The sequence below is a fragment of the Glycine soja genome, chromosome 4 (assembly GCF_004193775.1).
Source record: "Glycine soja cultivar W05 chromosome 4, ASM419377v2, whole genome shotgun sequence".
Taxonomy (NCBI): domain Eukaryota; kingdom Viridiplantae; phylum Streptophyta; class Magnoliopsida; order Fabales; family Fabaceae; genus Glycine; species Glycine soja.
Window position 1 is genome coordinate 280,413 of NC_041005.1, and position 14,655 is coordinate 295,067.

The window sequence follows — 14,655 nt, forward strand, 5'->3', positions numbered from 1 at the left end:
TCATAGCAAAACATCTTGTAACTAATATCTTATCCGTGTATTGTATATAAGCACAATTTTTTATTGATATAAATTTAAGAAAAGTAGGAAAATAAAATAAAAGCAAAAGATTTTCTTACATATAAAAAAATGGTAGCATTCCCGTTTGTCGAAACATGTCCTACGCCTACGCGTGAGAAGAAAGGCGTGTTGCACAATGAGGTTTTAGCCTTTTAGGATAACACGACCTGGCCCAGCCCAACAGACTGAGCGTGCTCGCTATTGCACCCACTAATAATAGTACGTAATGAAAAGATATTGTTGAATCCATGCAAAATTCGAAAGTATATACCTATACCTGTAGAATTCAATTAGCACTTACGGCTGATCTTGACCCTCTTTTCGTCGCTTTACTTTGAATATATACACCATGCAAGACGAGGCATGGAAATCTAACAGCAGTTGAATACGAGGACGTTATGTTGTGTGGTCAAAACGTGTCACAATCCAGTTTATCTGCAATGAAGACGAAATCAGCCAAGTGAATCCCATTCCAGGGGGCATGAGCAATGATGGGGAAGATGGAAGACGTCAAGGGAGGCGATTCGGGTGTTTAGAAACTGAGTTGACTCGGAATCGTTGAGCAGTAACAGTTTGGTGTTGACTCCTCCGTAACATGTGTTGAGTCAGTACTAATAACACCAACCCCTATCCCAATTATCTTTCCAACTTGTCCCAGATTTTTAGTACCAGCAGTATTCAATAATTAATACATGCCTTTTGACACATTTCAAATTGGATTAATATCACAACCAGTAGTCAACATTATCACCAGTGTAATATTTATTTTATTTTAAATTTAATTACACTTTTTATCTCTTAACCTTTTAATTTTAGCAAATTTATTCTTAATAAATTAATTTTACATATTTTACCTCCTATTTTCTTAAAAATTTATAAATTTTATCTTTCATAATTTTGTTCTTAATATAATATATTTTTTACTCTCAACTTTTTTTTTTGTTAATTTTACACCTAATTTTTTTATTTTTTTAACAAATTTTACCTCAATTTTTATTCTTATTAACGAATAAATTACAGAAGATAAAGTTCATATTTTTTTATAAAAAAAGAGTAAAATATGATAAATTAATTTGTTAGAAGTAAAACTACTTTTGAACATAATGTGGGGCAATTTTGAATCCATAATTCATTGAAGGCGTAGTTGGTGGCGGAGGAGGGGAGGTCAGTTGGTGGCACTCGCAAGCGGTGAAGAGTGAGGAAGACACAGTCGAGGACGATGCTGCGCAGATATTCAGAGTGGAGAGATGAATTTGGTCTTACCAACTGAATAACTTTGTTAGTGACGAGTGTGATATTGGGACTATATACACATGACTATGACCCTTTTCAGTTTCAGCACAATGGATAATTGAAAGGAGTGTTGTATCATAAGTAGTGGCAAAGCTAGAAAAAAGAAACTTGAACGATACAAAATGACGAATTGAAACTATATTAAAGAAATTTTATTTTTATGATAATTTTATTTGATTTAAATATAATTACTTTTAATAGAAGATATTTTTTTTTGGAAGACAATATAAAAGATATTTGAAGTCTATAAATCAAAAGTGTGCTGAGAGGATTAGGTCAAACACTCATTAAAATTGTGTCAAGTTCCTACATTTGATACACCAAATATATGTAGGTCGACTGGGCACATTGTGAGGTGGATAGGCACATTTGTAAATCCTTTCTCACTGGGATTAATAATCGTCATAATTGGTAATTTGGTAAGAATTAAGGGAGTAGAAGAAAAGAATATCACCCCTTTTTTTATTCTAATTTGTCTCTTCAATACCTAATTGTTTGAAAAACACTACACCACGATTTGCTATAAGAAAATTATTGTGAAAATTAAGAAAAAAGATAAAAATAAAAATTGATGTAATTTCATAATACCTGATAAGTAATTAGTGTAATTTACTTAACAAAATAAAATGTAGATGAGATATAAGTGTTTGTTCTTATCCCATTTAAGCTAACATATTTGGCATTGATACAAATTATTGAGAAATCAAAGAGTTAAATATGGAAAAGATTTTATCAATGAGTTACCACACAAGTGAATTTAATATGACACTTCAATTTAATATGTAGTTATGCTAAATATTTAAAATGGAGAATTTTATCATTCCTAATAATCTTATTTTAGTTAAAAATAGTTGTAGTCTAGACAAAAGAAAAATAAGAGGTTAAATCTTATTTTTATAGCATAAAAATATTGTTTTTTCTTAAGTAAAATTAAATATTTTTTCGATCCTTATGTAAACTGAACCTTATTTTTATAGAATAATAATATTCTTTTTCATTTTATGTGAAACTTTTCTTTTAAATATTTTAACAGTTGAATTATGTAAAAAAAAAAAAAAACAATATCAACATGCATATGTCAAATGTCAAATATTAAACAAAAAAAATTTAAAAACTATTCCAAGAGAAAAAAGAAAAAGGTAGAAATTTACCTTAAAAAAAGATGAAACTATAAAACAAAAAATAAAATAATTCAATAACAATAAAATAAATATATAATAAAAAATGAAGCAAGTCAAACGAAAAAAAAATTAAAAATCCCAAAGTTCCAAAGAATACATAGGTGAACAATCTTGAACTTTGATCTTTATAACATAGCCAAAATTTCAAAACACGATCCAGCAGAGGAAGAAGCTCTAGCTCCCGAGGACTATTGTTCACATTCCAGTAGTATTAATTATATTATATATTTTTTGAAAAAGGAAGAATCCAATGTTCACAACATAAATATTGCTAATTACCTATCCCTCAACTTTTAATTGAATATATAAATATTATCAATTAATCAATTAATCTTCATCAAAATATAATAATTCGTTATTATTATCATCATTCAATTTTATAGTATATAAGGTAAAATAATAATAATAATTTATTATCAAGATCATTATTATAATATATAATTATTGTAAAATATTATAAAATAATGATAATTTTATAAATAAATTAAATGTTGCGAGATTTTCTAAATTGAAATTTACTTATTTGAATCAAAATATATAATGGTGTTCTTAATTAATTTGAACCAAAATTTATATTTCTATCAGGAGTTTAGGGTATAAGGATTGAGAAGATTTGAGAAAGTTTTTTTTTATCTGACATGGCATGGCTGATAAAATCACGTGTTTAGGGATGAGTAATTAGATAATTGGAGATTAATATTATGTTGGATAAAATTAATTAAAAAGCTTATTGGAAGTTGAAAGTTAAAAAATTAATTTATTAAATTATGAATTTTTGATAAAATTAAAGTATAAAATAATATAAAAATAATAAAATCATAATTATTTTAAAGAAGTAATAAGAAATTTGAATGAATGTATTGAAGATAAAAATAAAAAAATAAAAAAATAAAAAATTAGTGTTTTAAAAAATACTATTTCAAATAATATTTTTAAAAATGTTAAAAACGATTAAGAAAAACTTATTTATTAAATAAGTGATCAAACAAGTTTTTTAGCATATAAAAAATAAAAAAAATATAAGTGAAATATCTTATGAGACAGATATTGTATTAGAGTTAAACAAGGTGGTAGGGAGTCTGGAAGATTCATTCAAGCTAAGCCTCAATGGCAATGGTAGACAGGCACTCCAAATCCAAATTAAAAAGAAACTGAGGCATGGGGTCTTCTCCAGGGACTTAAATGGAATGAAGAGCTTGGTTACCATAACATGATCAATGAAGTTAATTAATTGCAAGCCAGAAGTGAAAGAGGTGTTACAACCAACTCAGATTTGAAATTGTAGGCTCATGTCACATTATTGCTAAAACTCAATATATAAGCCAATGTTGTTGCTCATAAATTGGCAAGAGCTTCAATGTCTTACAATAGTATAGAATTTGAAATTGATATACTAGGCAAAGTAAAGCCACCGTCGACCCTAAGATCAAGGGCAGTGACAAAGGCGGAGTCATCAGAGACGAGAAACAACACGGCGTCTGCCACGTGTTTGGGCGTGAGCACCACTCCTTGCAATCTCGCGTATTTCCGGTAAACCTCTTGCCCCTCCTCCTCGCTCATCCCTCGCTGTTTACAAGTCAACGGCGTTGCCAACCCATTGGGTGAGACGCAGTTCACTCTTATCCCGTGTTCCGCAAGCTGCACGCTCGCCGAACGCATCAACCCCAACACCGCGTGCTTCGACATTATGTAGTCCGTCGCATTTGGCCCACCGTGGCTCCCACCCACGCTCGCCGTGCACACTATGCTTCCCCTCACGCGCCCCTCCAACATCGCACGCGCCGCGTGTTTCACGCACGCCGCCATTCCCCGTACGTTGACCGCGAACAGCCTGTCTAGTTGGGACATGTCCAGTTCGGGCACCGTCTGTTGGGAGGGACTAAGGATCCCAGCGTTGCTGAACATTATGTCCACTTGTCCGTAAGCGTCGACCGTTGATTGGACGAGGTTTTGAACTTGTTCTTCGTCTGCCACGTCGCAGTGGATGTAGGTGCACCGCTGGGTTCCAATGGACGCAGCCACCTGATTCCCAAGCTCGTCTTGGATGTCTGCGAGCACCACCATACGCGCGCCTTGCTCCGCGAACACACGCGCCGTCGCTTCGCCGATGCCACTTGCACCTCCGGTGACTATGGCTACTTTGGCTTTCAACCTGAGACCGCTGTTACTGTTAGTGTTAGTGGTGGTGGATGTAAATTCCGCCATTATATTTATATATTATTCTATCTATGAATGCATATGGGTGTAAATATTTGTGGAGTCAAGCTATTATAATGGAAATTTGGCCTTACAATTACGTATCAATTCCTCTTACCTTCGTTCCTCACCAACCCTGCCTTTGTATTCTAGCGTTTGCTTTTCTGATCGATCGGTCATAATTAATGCAAGAAGAACCGCCCAAACATTAAAATCTAATTAAGACTCGTGCAAGATTAGTTGGATAAATAAATGATAATAATTGTACGTATTGAATGATTAGAGGCTAAAATCAACACATGACTCTCATTGTTGCCACCTACTGACCAAATTAAATATCAGTGGCAAGCTAAGCATAATTCAATTATGCATTGATCTTCAATATACCTAGATAAATTAAGCTAATTAATAGTATTATGTTAAGCATGAGTGCATTTTTTATTTACACATTATTTAAATAAATTATAAATTGTTAATTTTGCAATATCATCTTACAGGCATTTTATGCATATATAATTAAAAGCGATCTTCGAGAAAAGTGACCACCAAGAATTAACAATGTTGTGTCAATCCCGGTAGCTTCTTAATTTATTGCTAATGGAAACATGATCATGAAAGTCGAGCACTAATATCCACATGGGACAGTATAATTAAAAACGTACTTCATGAATTATGCAACAATCGTTTCTTTCATGGCTTCGATTATGCAAAAACAGTTCACTTTTTTTGTCAGCAAATAAAATTATCATTAAATAATAAGTACCAGCAGGGGTACCTAAACGCATTTACAGAAGCTTTAAACATACGGCCATTACACTTAACACAAATTCCTTGCATTGGATGGTTATGTAATATTTATGAAATCAGATACATAAATACCAGATAACCAGCCGCTTGCATAGAAAAAGAGTCTATCTTATACTAGTAAGTTCCAGACTATGTTTCCTGACCAAACTACGATATGATAACAGGGAAAGAACTATCAAAACATAAAATCCCGCAAACACCGCATTGAATCCCAACCTATTAATTGCACTATCTGTTGATGTATCAAGCAACACGTAAGGGCTTATGAAACCAAGCACCGATCCAACTTCAATGCAATTTCCACCCCCACAACAATACTATGAGCCAAATTGTCCTTTGTGGGCAATTTGTCTAATAGAATTTTCCAGATTAAGAAGGCCACTTTTGGAGGTATCTGCATCTTCCAGACCACCGAAAAAAACTTTTCCATGTCCTCATCATCATATTGTGCCAACGAACCCATTTCTGTTAAGAAAAAAAATTAAAATAAAATGAAAGAAACAAATAAGAAGAAAAATGTAAAGCCTTGAATTAAATAACAAAATAACAGTAGCAAAATGACTTTAATTGACCGTAAATGAATCAATAATGTATTATATCATACAATAAACACAAGGAAAAAATAAATCAGGAAATAATTAATTAGCCTGGATTGAAGCGCGTAAACGTTATCCTTAGAGAGAAAACATCTTCACTGTACTGGTAAGAAATTCTGATTGCACTTCTCTCGAAATATACGACAACCCATTGATTCCGAGAAAAATATAGTAGCGTAATTGTCTTGAACTACACATTCTTCAACTGGACTTTAGTACACAACCCCTACAATATTGGCGTTCAATTAGGTTTTAATCAGTTGTAGTGCGTTACACGGCCTTGCGCATGTATCTTGTTTCGTGAGTGTCACTTAGAGATTAGTTCATATCTCACAGTGTCGTAAGGAGTAGCAGCTTGTTTCAGATCAAAATAATTAAACTTCTTCACTAGCTTTTCAACATAATAAGATTGGGTAAAAGCTATGTCATCGTTTTTCTTTATAAGCTCAATATCCAAAATCATATCTACACGACCAAGATCTTTCATATCAAAATTTCTAGACAAGAAAAACTTCACATCATTTATAAAATGCATGTTACTACTAAATATCAATATGTCATCTAGATACAAACATAAAATGACACATCCATTATCATCAAATTGTTTCAAATACACACATTTATCATTATTATTGATTTGAAAAACATACGAAAGAATGACTTGATCAAACTTTTCATGTCATTGCTTTGGAGCTTGTTTCAAACCATATAAAGATTTAACAATTTATTTTTCATGGAAAAATATTTTCAAATAACGTGACATCTCTAGATTCCATAATAGTACCATTAAAAATTTCAGACACTTCTGAATTAACAACTAAGAATTTAAAAGTAATATTATGTGAAAAATATTCAACAAAAATACAATTAACATTTTTTTAATTTTTCTTTTCTTATTAATAGGGATGTTAACCTTTATTAGACACCCTCACACTTTAAGATATTTCAAATTTGATTATCTTTTTTTTCATAGCTCATAAATATTTTTTTTAAAAAAAAAATTATAAGATATCATATCAAGAAAATGACATACAAAATATAAAGTTTCATCCGAGTGTTCGTTTTATTGTTTTGTGTGTTGTATTTTCACATGTTTATTATTATTATTATAGCAAGAAGCTACATATATAGAGACAACCAGTCACTAATGTGTAACAACAAAATATTTAGAACAATAACTTTAAGAAACAGAAAATAAAAATCGAACAAACTTGCTAACATTAAATACTTGTAATGTTCACAAAGGAAATTGATCAAGTAAAACATAGCTTCCTAACATATAGGAATGAAATTAGTGGGATGCATTTAATTTTTCACATAAACTAATTCTAAAAGCATTTTATCTTTAAAGCCATCATTAATAAAGAAAATATATTTTAATAATAAATTTCAAATTATAAAAAAATATTTTTCAACAATCTCACACTAATTTAAAATTTAAAGAAATGAAATAATATAAAAAATCATTTTTAATGGAGCATAAGAACTGAATGTATCTATTACACACATTTTGATAAAACAGGATGTTATTGTAGAAAAGACTATGTAAGAAGAAAGTATAAAATTTTCTCTCTAAGATTGTTAGAAAAAAAAAATTAAAATAAAATGAAAGAAATAATTAAGAAGAAAAATGCAAAGCCTTGAATTAAATAACAAAATAACAGTAACAAAATGACTTTAATTGGCAGCACATGAATCAATAATGCATTATATCATACAATAAATCCAAGGAAAAAATAAATCACGGGAAGAATTAATTAGCTTAGGTTGAAGCGCGTAAACGCTGCCCTTAGAGAGAAAACACTCCCGAACCTTCTGAACACCAATGTTCTTATTCTCAAAAATAAGTTTTTAATAAAAGAAAGAAGAGAAAATTTTAGGGAGAAAGAAATTACAATGTTGCTATGCTTGTGTGTTATTTAGAGAGGAGGAAAGATATATATATATAGGCATAGACCCCTTATGCAACAATAAAATATGACTGACCAAATATAACGGTTGAAAACTAATTTATAGATGTTAAAATAAACGTAACAAATTGTTGACTCATTAAAACAAAATCTTAAAAAAATAAAAAATCCAATTTTACATAACAAATTCTAAAATAAATATTTTATCAAACAAGTATTTACTGTCAATTTCTTGCAACACCCTATAGGCCGAGTGTACCGAATAGACCCCTGAAATTTCAGCAAGCCACCTACAAGAGTCTTCTTGTTGATTCCACACCAACGCATCTTGTATGATATTTTGGAGATTATTGACCACAAGAGTTTTTATGGTGCCCCACAATTATTTCCCATACAAACACTCTCTTCTCGAAACAAGATCCCACACCCAATTTTGTCCCTCCTATTTCCCCATCTTACCAATTGTACAAGATTGTTGATTTGAGTTAAGAAATAGTCTAGGAAATATTGTAGCTAACCTAACCAAAAACAATTCACTTGTTACACCAGACTCTTTTAATTAACATTACTTTGTTAACGGCTGGTTGGCGGTAGCTAATGAAAAACATCCTCCCTAACATATGCATTACCTGTCATATTAAAAGAAACATGAACAATGTTCTTCATTTCAAATTAAACACACGGCACATAGGATTCTCAAATAGTACTATGAAAATATAAATGTAATGGCAGCAAAGTCCACTATTAAGCGATCAAATTTGGTTAAAGTACCTAATTCAAATATAACTTAATCCAGTGTGCATCACACAAAGTATGGCACTGAACTTCCCCTGTAATACTCATTATGATTCGACTCTTTTTACTACGTACATTTTGAATTATGAGAACAATTTATAACTTTCCACACTAACATAAGTGAATACTCCCTTGTTGTTATTGCCCCAATTAATGTTCCACAGAAGATATTTAACATTAAGAAATTCATATAATGTTTTTTACAGCACTTTGAATAATATTTTTTTTTTCTCCATCACATCAATCATTTCTCCCATATTTCTCTCTCTCTCTCTCTCTCCTCTTTCAAACTTTGTTTTTGTTGTGAAAAATAAATTGTATAAATTCGTTGTATAATAAATTAATAATTATAATTTCTCATTGTACTATTAGTTGTTCAACTTAATTAGTTATCCACTGTCACAACCTGATTTTTTTAAATTTTAAGTAATCACCCAATTGGACTGATTTTCATTTGAGACTATATATTTATAAATTAACTTTTCATTTTATTATGATTTCTTATTCTTTTACCTTATTTTTCTATTTTTCATTTTCAAAATTTTAAGGCAATTGAGCGCTTGATTCCGTGGATTAGGACTGTTAGTTGGGCAGTAGGAGCTCGCTGATAAGGACTAAAATATGGGATTCAAGTTCCTGCATTAAGGTTAAGGGGAATATGATATTCTCGCGTAAGTATGGGAGCTTTAGAACGTGGAGGTCCCCACCCCGAACGCAAGGCCCTACTGGAGAAGGGTAGGTTAAAATCAGAATCATTCATTATATTCTTCTTCTCTAATTGCTGTACAATAACCATGAATTTAAGGATTGAGATGTTGCATATGATATTGGGTGGAGAAGATACGAATACGTAGCCGTATCATAATTGGAGAAATGCATAATAGAATATGCTGTAAATTAGGCAACAATAAAACCAAGAGTCATGTGTCGGCTTAAATCTCTAATTATCATTTATTTATCCTATTAATTAATTTTGGTTATTTATAGTTGAAATACGAAATGTAGAATATAAGTAGTACTGTATCCTTTGGATCATATTTGGATTTTTTTACTTAGTCTCATACAAAGTGTTTGAGGTTAAAGGGTTATGTGTCTTCTAAATCAGATTGTATCTCGATCCTTTTTAACTTAATTTTTACACACTACTTGAGGATGGAAAAGTATGTATCTTTCAAATTGGATTATATCTTGATCCTTTTTAACTTAGTCTCTAAGCATCAAATATTTAAAGGTGGAGGATTATGTATCCTTCAGATTGGATCATATCTTGATCTTTTTGGCTTGGCCTTTACACATCAAGTGCTTGAAGTTGGAAGGTTATGTACCCTCCAAATAGGATCGCATTTCGATCCTTTTGACTTGTCTCTACGCATCAAGTATTTGAGGTTAAATGGTGATCATATGACGGTCCTTTTTAACTCAGTCTCAATGTACCAAGTACTTAAAGCTAGAAGACTGTATATCCTTCGGATCGGATTGTATCCCGATCCTTTTTATCAAATCTCTCTCAGTCGGTCCTTAAAATAATCAATGTATTTAAAGGATTAACATACGATCCAATCACCTTTGAATATTTAAATGCGCCAAAAAGTTATCATAAGCATAATCATGCACCGAGATCCGAAGGATATAACTTAACATTTTGATGCTCATAATGTCTGGATCCATGAATATGAGGGGGATAGGCGTAATGAACAATCATAAGTAAACCCCTCGTTGACCTAGAATGACAAATTAAATAATACATTTCATCTGGATTACGTTATCTTTTGTAAAAGGAAGTGTTTTCTGAAATAGGTACTAATTATGATTCGCATGTTTTAACGATTGGCCACATAAGACTTCCATAATAATAAGCTACCTAGCAAGACACAACAATTAGTTTACATCCGAAATAATGGCGGAATGTACATCCACTCCCACCAACAGCAGTCTCAGGTTAACAGCCAAAGTAGCCATTGTCACAGGAGGTGCCAGTGGCATCGGCGAAGCAACGGCGCGTGTCTTTGCGGAGCAAGGCGCGCGTATGGTGGTAATCGCAGACATCCAAGACGATCTGGTGAATCGAGTGGCAGCGTCCATTGGCACTCACAGGTGCACCTACGTTCACTGCGACGTGGCAGACGAAGAACAAGTCAAATACCTCGTTCAAACAACGGTCAATGCGTACGGTCAGATTGACATCATGTTCAGCAACGCTGGGATCGCTAGTCCCTCCAAACAGACAGTATCCGAACTCGACATGTCCCAACAACTGTTCGCGGTCAACATGCATACGTGGAATAGCGGCGTGCGTGAAACACGCAGCGCGTGCGATATTGGAGGGGCGCGTGAGGGGAAGCATTATTTGCACGGCGAGCGTGGTTGGCAGCCACGGTGAGCCAAATGCGACGAACTACATAATGTCGAAGCACGCGGTGTTGGGGTTGATGCGTTCGGCGAGCGTGCAGCTTGCGGAACACGGGATAAGAGTGAACTGCGTCTCGCCCAATGGGTTGGCAACGCCGTTGACTTGTAAAGTGCGAGGGATTAGGTGCAAGAGGTTTACCGGCAGTTCGCGAGACTGGAAGGAGTGGTTCTCACGCCCAAAGACGTGGCAGACACCGTGTTGTTGTCTCCGATGACTCCGCATTTATCACTGGCTTTGATCTTATAGTGGACGGTGGCTTTAAGTATGGCCAGTGATTCTTGACATATATATGGATTACTACAAGTTTATTAGTAATTTGGATCCGTAATCAAAAGTTTATGAATATTATTGGCTTCTGATCCATGATTCTTTCATGCAGCATATTTCACTTGATTATTTTATTTGTAACTACAACAATCTTATAAGTTAATGGAAAAAATACATTAAAAAAGTTAATTCACAAAATAAATAAAAATATAGAAAATTAAAAAAAAAAAAACATAAATGACTGCAACATATATACATCAACCACAAAGCAAATACTAATTAATAAATGATGCTAGTGGTATAATAAACCATTAAAATTTTAACTAAATAATTAGATACACTAAAATTAAAGTTAGATCTTTTGAGAAATAATTAGGTCTGATCTTTGATATTTAGTATAAATAATTATTTATTAGATTTTATTTATTTAAACTCCGGATTAGTGGAGTTTTTTTTCTTGAAGAATCGAATGATTAAAATAATATATATATATATATATATATATATATATATATATATATATATATATATATATATTAATTTTAAAAAAATCCCAACATGACGTGTCAACCTAACCTATCACATTGTTGGCCAGTCGGGCTGCTTTAGTTGAATTATGTGGGCTAGTGGGTTCAATAATACAACACAACTTAATTCATTTAGGTGAGTTGATTGAGTCGGGCCTATTGAATTTAATCCATTTTGACATCCTACGTGGACCATAACTAAACAAGGTAGAGGGATGAACTTATTTAGACACCAGACTTGATTATTTATTTACAACTACAACAATCTTATAAAAGTTAGTCTTTTGAAGCTCTTGCTATTTTTCCTTTTTATATATAAAAAACAATCTCCATAATTTAAAAAATATATATATTTTATATAATTTCTCTTTTAAAGAAAAAGTCAAAACAATAGCTTAAATACCTCATATAACATTCGAATCTAAGTCTTCTTTTTTTAAGTAAAACCACAAGAATAAGGATTAAACTTGAAATATTATGTGGAACCAATGTAACTTAGTTGACCATATATGTTAAATTTATAGGAAACAGTTATATTTGATTCTCACATAGTACATTATTTGGAAAGAGGGGGGCAAGAAGCTTTAAGAACATTCGCATTGCAAGGTTTATGAAGCGGTGCTTATGCAACAATACAACTTGGAGGGTTGTATGGTTCAAAACTAAATAAGCATTGGTTGCTTATTTAAGTATATGTGCTTATGCTTTTAAAAATTAAAAAATAAAATAAAATATGTTTCAATGACCGGGTGTTCATTTTTTAAAGGAATTATTTATAAAATGTAGGGATGTGAGTTTTTATGGTAGAATATATTTAAACACCCAAAGAGAGCTGTTGGATTAGATAAATTGAGTGCTCATTAAATTGAAAAAAGTAAAAATGAGTAATGAGTATATATAAGACCAATTTAAGCACCCAAGTAGAGTAGCTGAATTTAATGAATAAATTTTGGATCAAAATTTAGTTTCATGGCTGACTCAAAAAATTAAAGTGTTAACCACTAGGTTCAACTGGGCCCGACACATGCACATGGAATTAGTGATTGCTTTGTAATTCTAATACGAAGATTGTGGGATATGTGAAGAGGATCCCCCCGAAAATTTAAAGGCACCATAGTTAAAAAAGAGAACACTTGAGACCTATAAACTATGCAAGTATGAAGTATCCAATCCTTCACCACCACCGAATCCTATGATTTAAAAGAAAATGAAAAAAATGTATCATTTTCATTTTATTAATTTACTAAAAAACTTATAAATTAAATAGAAGAAACGAAAAAAATGAAGAGGATCATAACCCAAATAATTCGTGGTCCTTTGTGTGGGGGCCAGTATAGTGTGTGGTTAGTAGCTTTGCGTTTGCAACTTGTGCCTGACACACGAAAGCGCATGTCCTGCGCACGTTAAAAAGTTGCCTATCGTGTGGGAAAGTATTGTTTTTGTCCTGGTCTAGTGTGGGAGACTTTTTGTTTCGTGTTGATTAGTAGAATGTGGACTTTATGTCACCAAATCACCAAATTCCGACAAGACTTCGTTGGCCCAATAAAGACATAAACCTCCACAAAAATCTACAACCAACACCTCTCACAATAATAAAATACATAAATAAATAAATTGCAATATTTTATTGAGTGCAAATTATATTTAACAAATCTTTCAATATTATTACAAAAGCGAACCCAACATGAATAACATATACAGAAACCACAATTCGTAAGGCTTGCAAGTTTCAACTCGTGTTTGTCTGCGTTTGTCAAAATTTGTGAAGCCTCGACTTTTTATTGTTAGACCCATCAAAAATGACCATCGGCCTAATACTTATTAGTTGTACGCATTAATTTGATTTAGGAACTTTCTTCATACCACTTGCTTAACTGTTGGTAGTGATGAGATATTAGTGATTGTTGCTGTCAAAAGGAAATAATAAGGGTGAACAACCAAATCCTGGTAACATGAGAAGAGTATAGATACACGTTTGCATCTTATACACCACACACTACAAATCCAAGTAATTTCGAAAGCTGCAAAATTTGACTAGTTTAAGTTATGAATTCCACGTTGTCAATACTCAATACTCCTACGCTGAAGTCTTTCTTCAACTACTTCTACGCCCAAGTGTTTACATATGGGAAAAGATATAAGATGCATACATGTCTTAACTCTTAAGTAGGGCGTGTCCCTGGCTTTTAACAGAATAGTGGAAGTAATAGTAATATATATATAGAGATATTAGCATCATATTTTCTATCACACTTTTTTAAATATATTATTTTTTTTATTGATTAAAATCTATTGAAAATTATAAAATTCGGTAGATTTCACATTTTATTTTATTTAATGATTTTGTATCTTAATTTTATAATTTTAAATATATTTTAATCAATAAGAGAGAATATATATAAAGTAATAAATAAACACATGTACTGATTCACAGATTTTTTAAAATGTGCTGATTTTATATTGCTTGGCGACGTAGAACCTTGTTAAAATTGCACCATTTAATTGATAAAGAAAGAAAACATGTCAAAATAAACTATTATGCTAAATTAAACATTCTTCATACTTATTAATATTCAAAATTTTCATATGAGTTGCTTAAAAATAAGACACTTT

At 32.0% G+C, this 14,655-nt stretch overlaps 1 protein-coding gene and 1 pseudogene across 1 annotated transcript; one reads left to right on the top strand and one right to left on the bottom strand.

The window, feature by feature from the left end:
- Nucleotides 1-3,605: 3,605 nt before the first annotated feature.
- LOC114408391 ((-)-isopiperitenol/(-)-carveol dehydrogenase, mitochondrial-like) lies at nt 3,606-4,844 on the bottom strand. Its single transcript, XM_028371428.1, has one exon. It carries the CDS (start codon nt 4,737-4,739, stop codon nt 3,897-3,899), a length of 843 nt encoding a protein of 280 aa, XP_028227229.1. The 5' UTR covers nt 4,740-4,844; the 3' UTR covers nt 3,606-3,896.
- A 5,741-nt stretch (nt 4,845-10,585) lies between these two features.
- Nucleotides 10,586-11,523, top strand: LOC114408392 (annotated as a pseudogene).
- The last annotated feature ends 3,132 nt before the right edge of the window (nt 11,524-14,655 follow it).

Bases quoted from the DNA above. Each gene is read 5' to 3' on its own strand.
- LOC114408391 (XM_028371428.1), bottom strand. From the start codon at position 4,739: ATGGCGGAATTTACATCCACCACCACTAACACTAACAGTAACAGCGGT.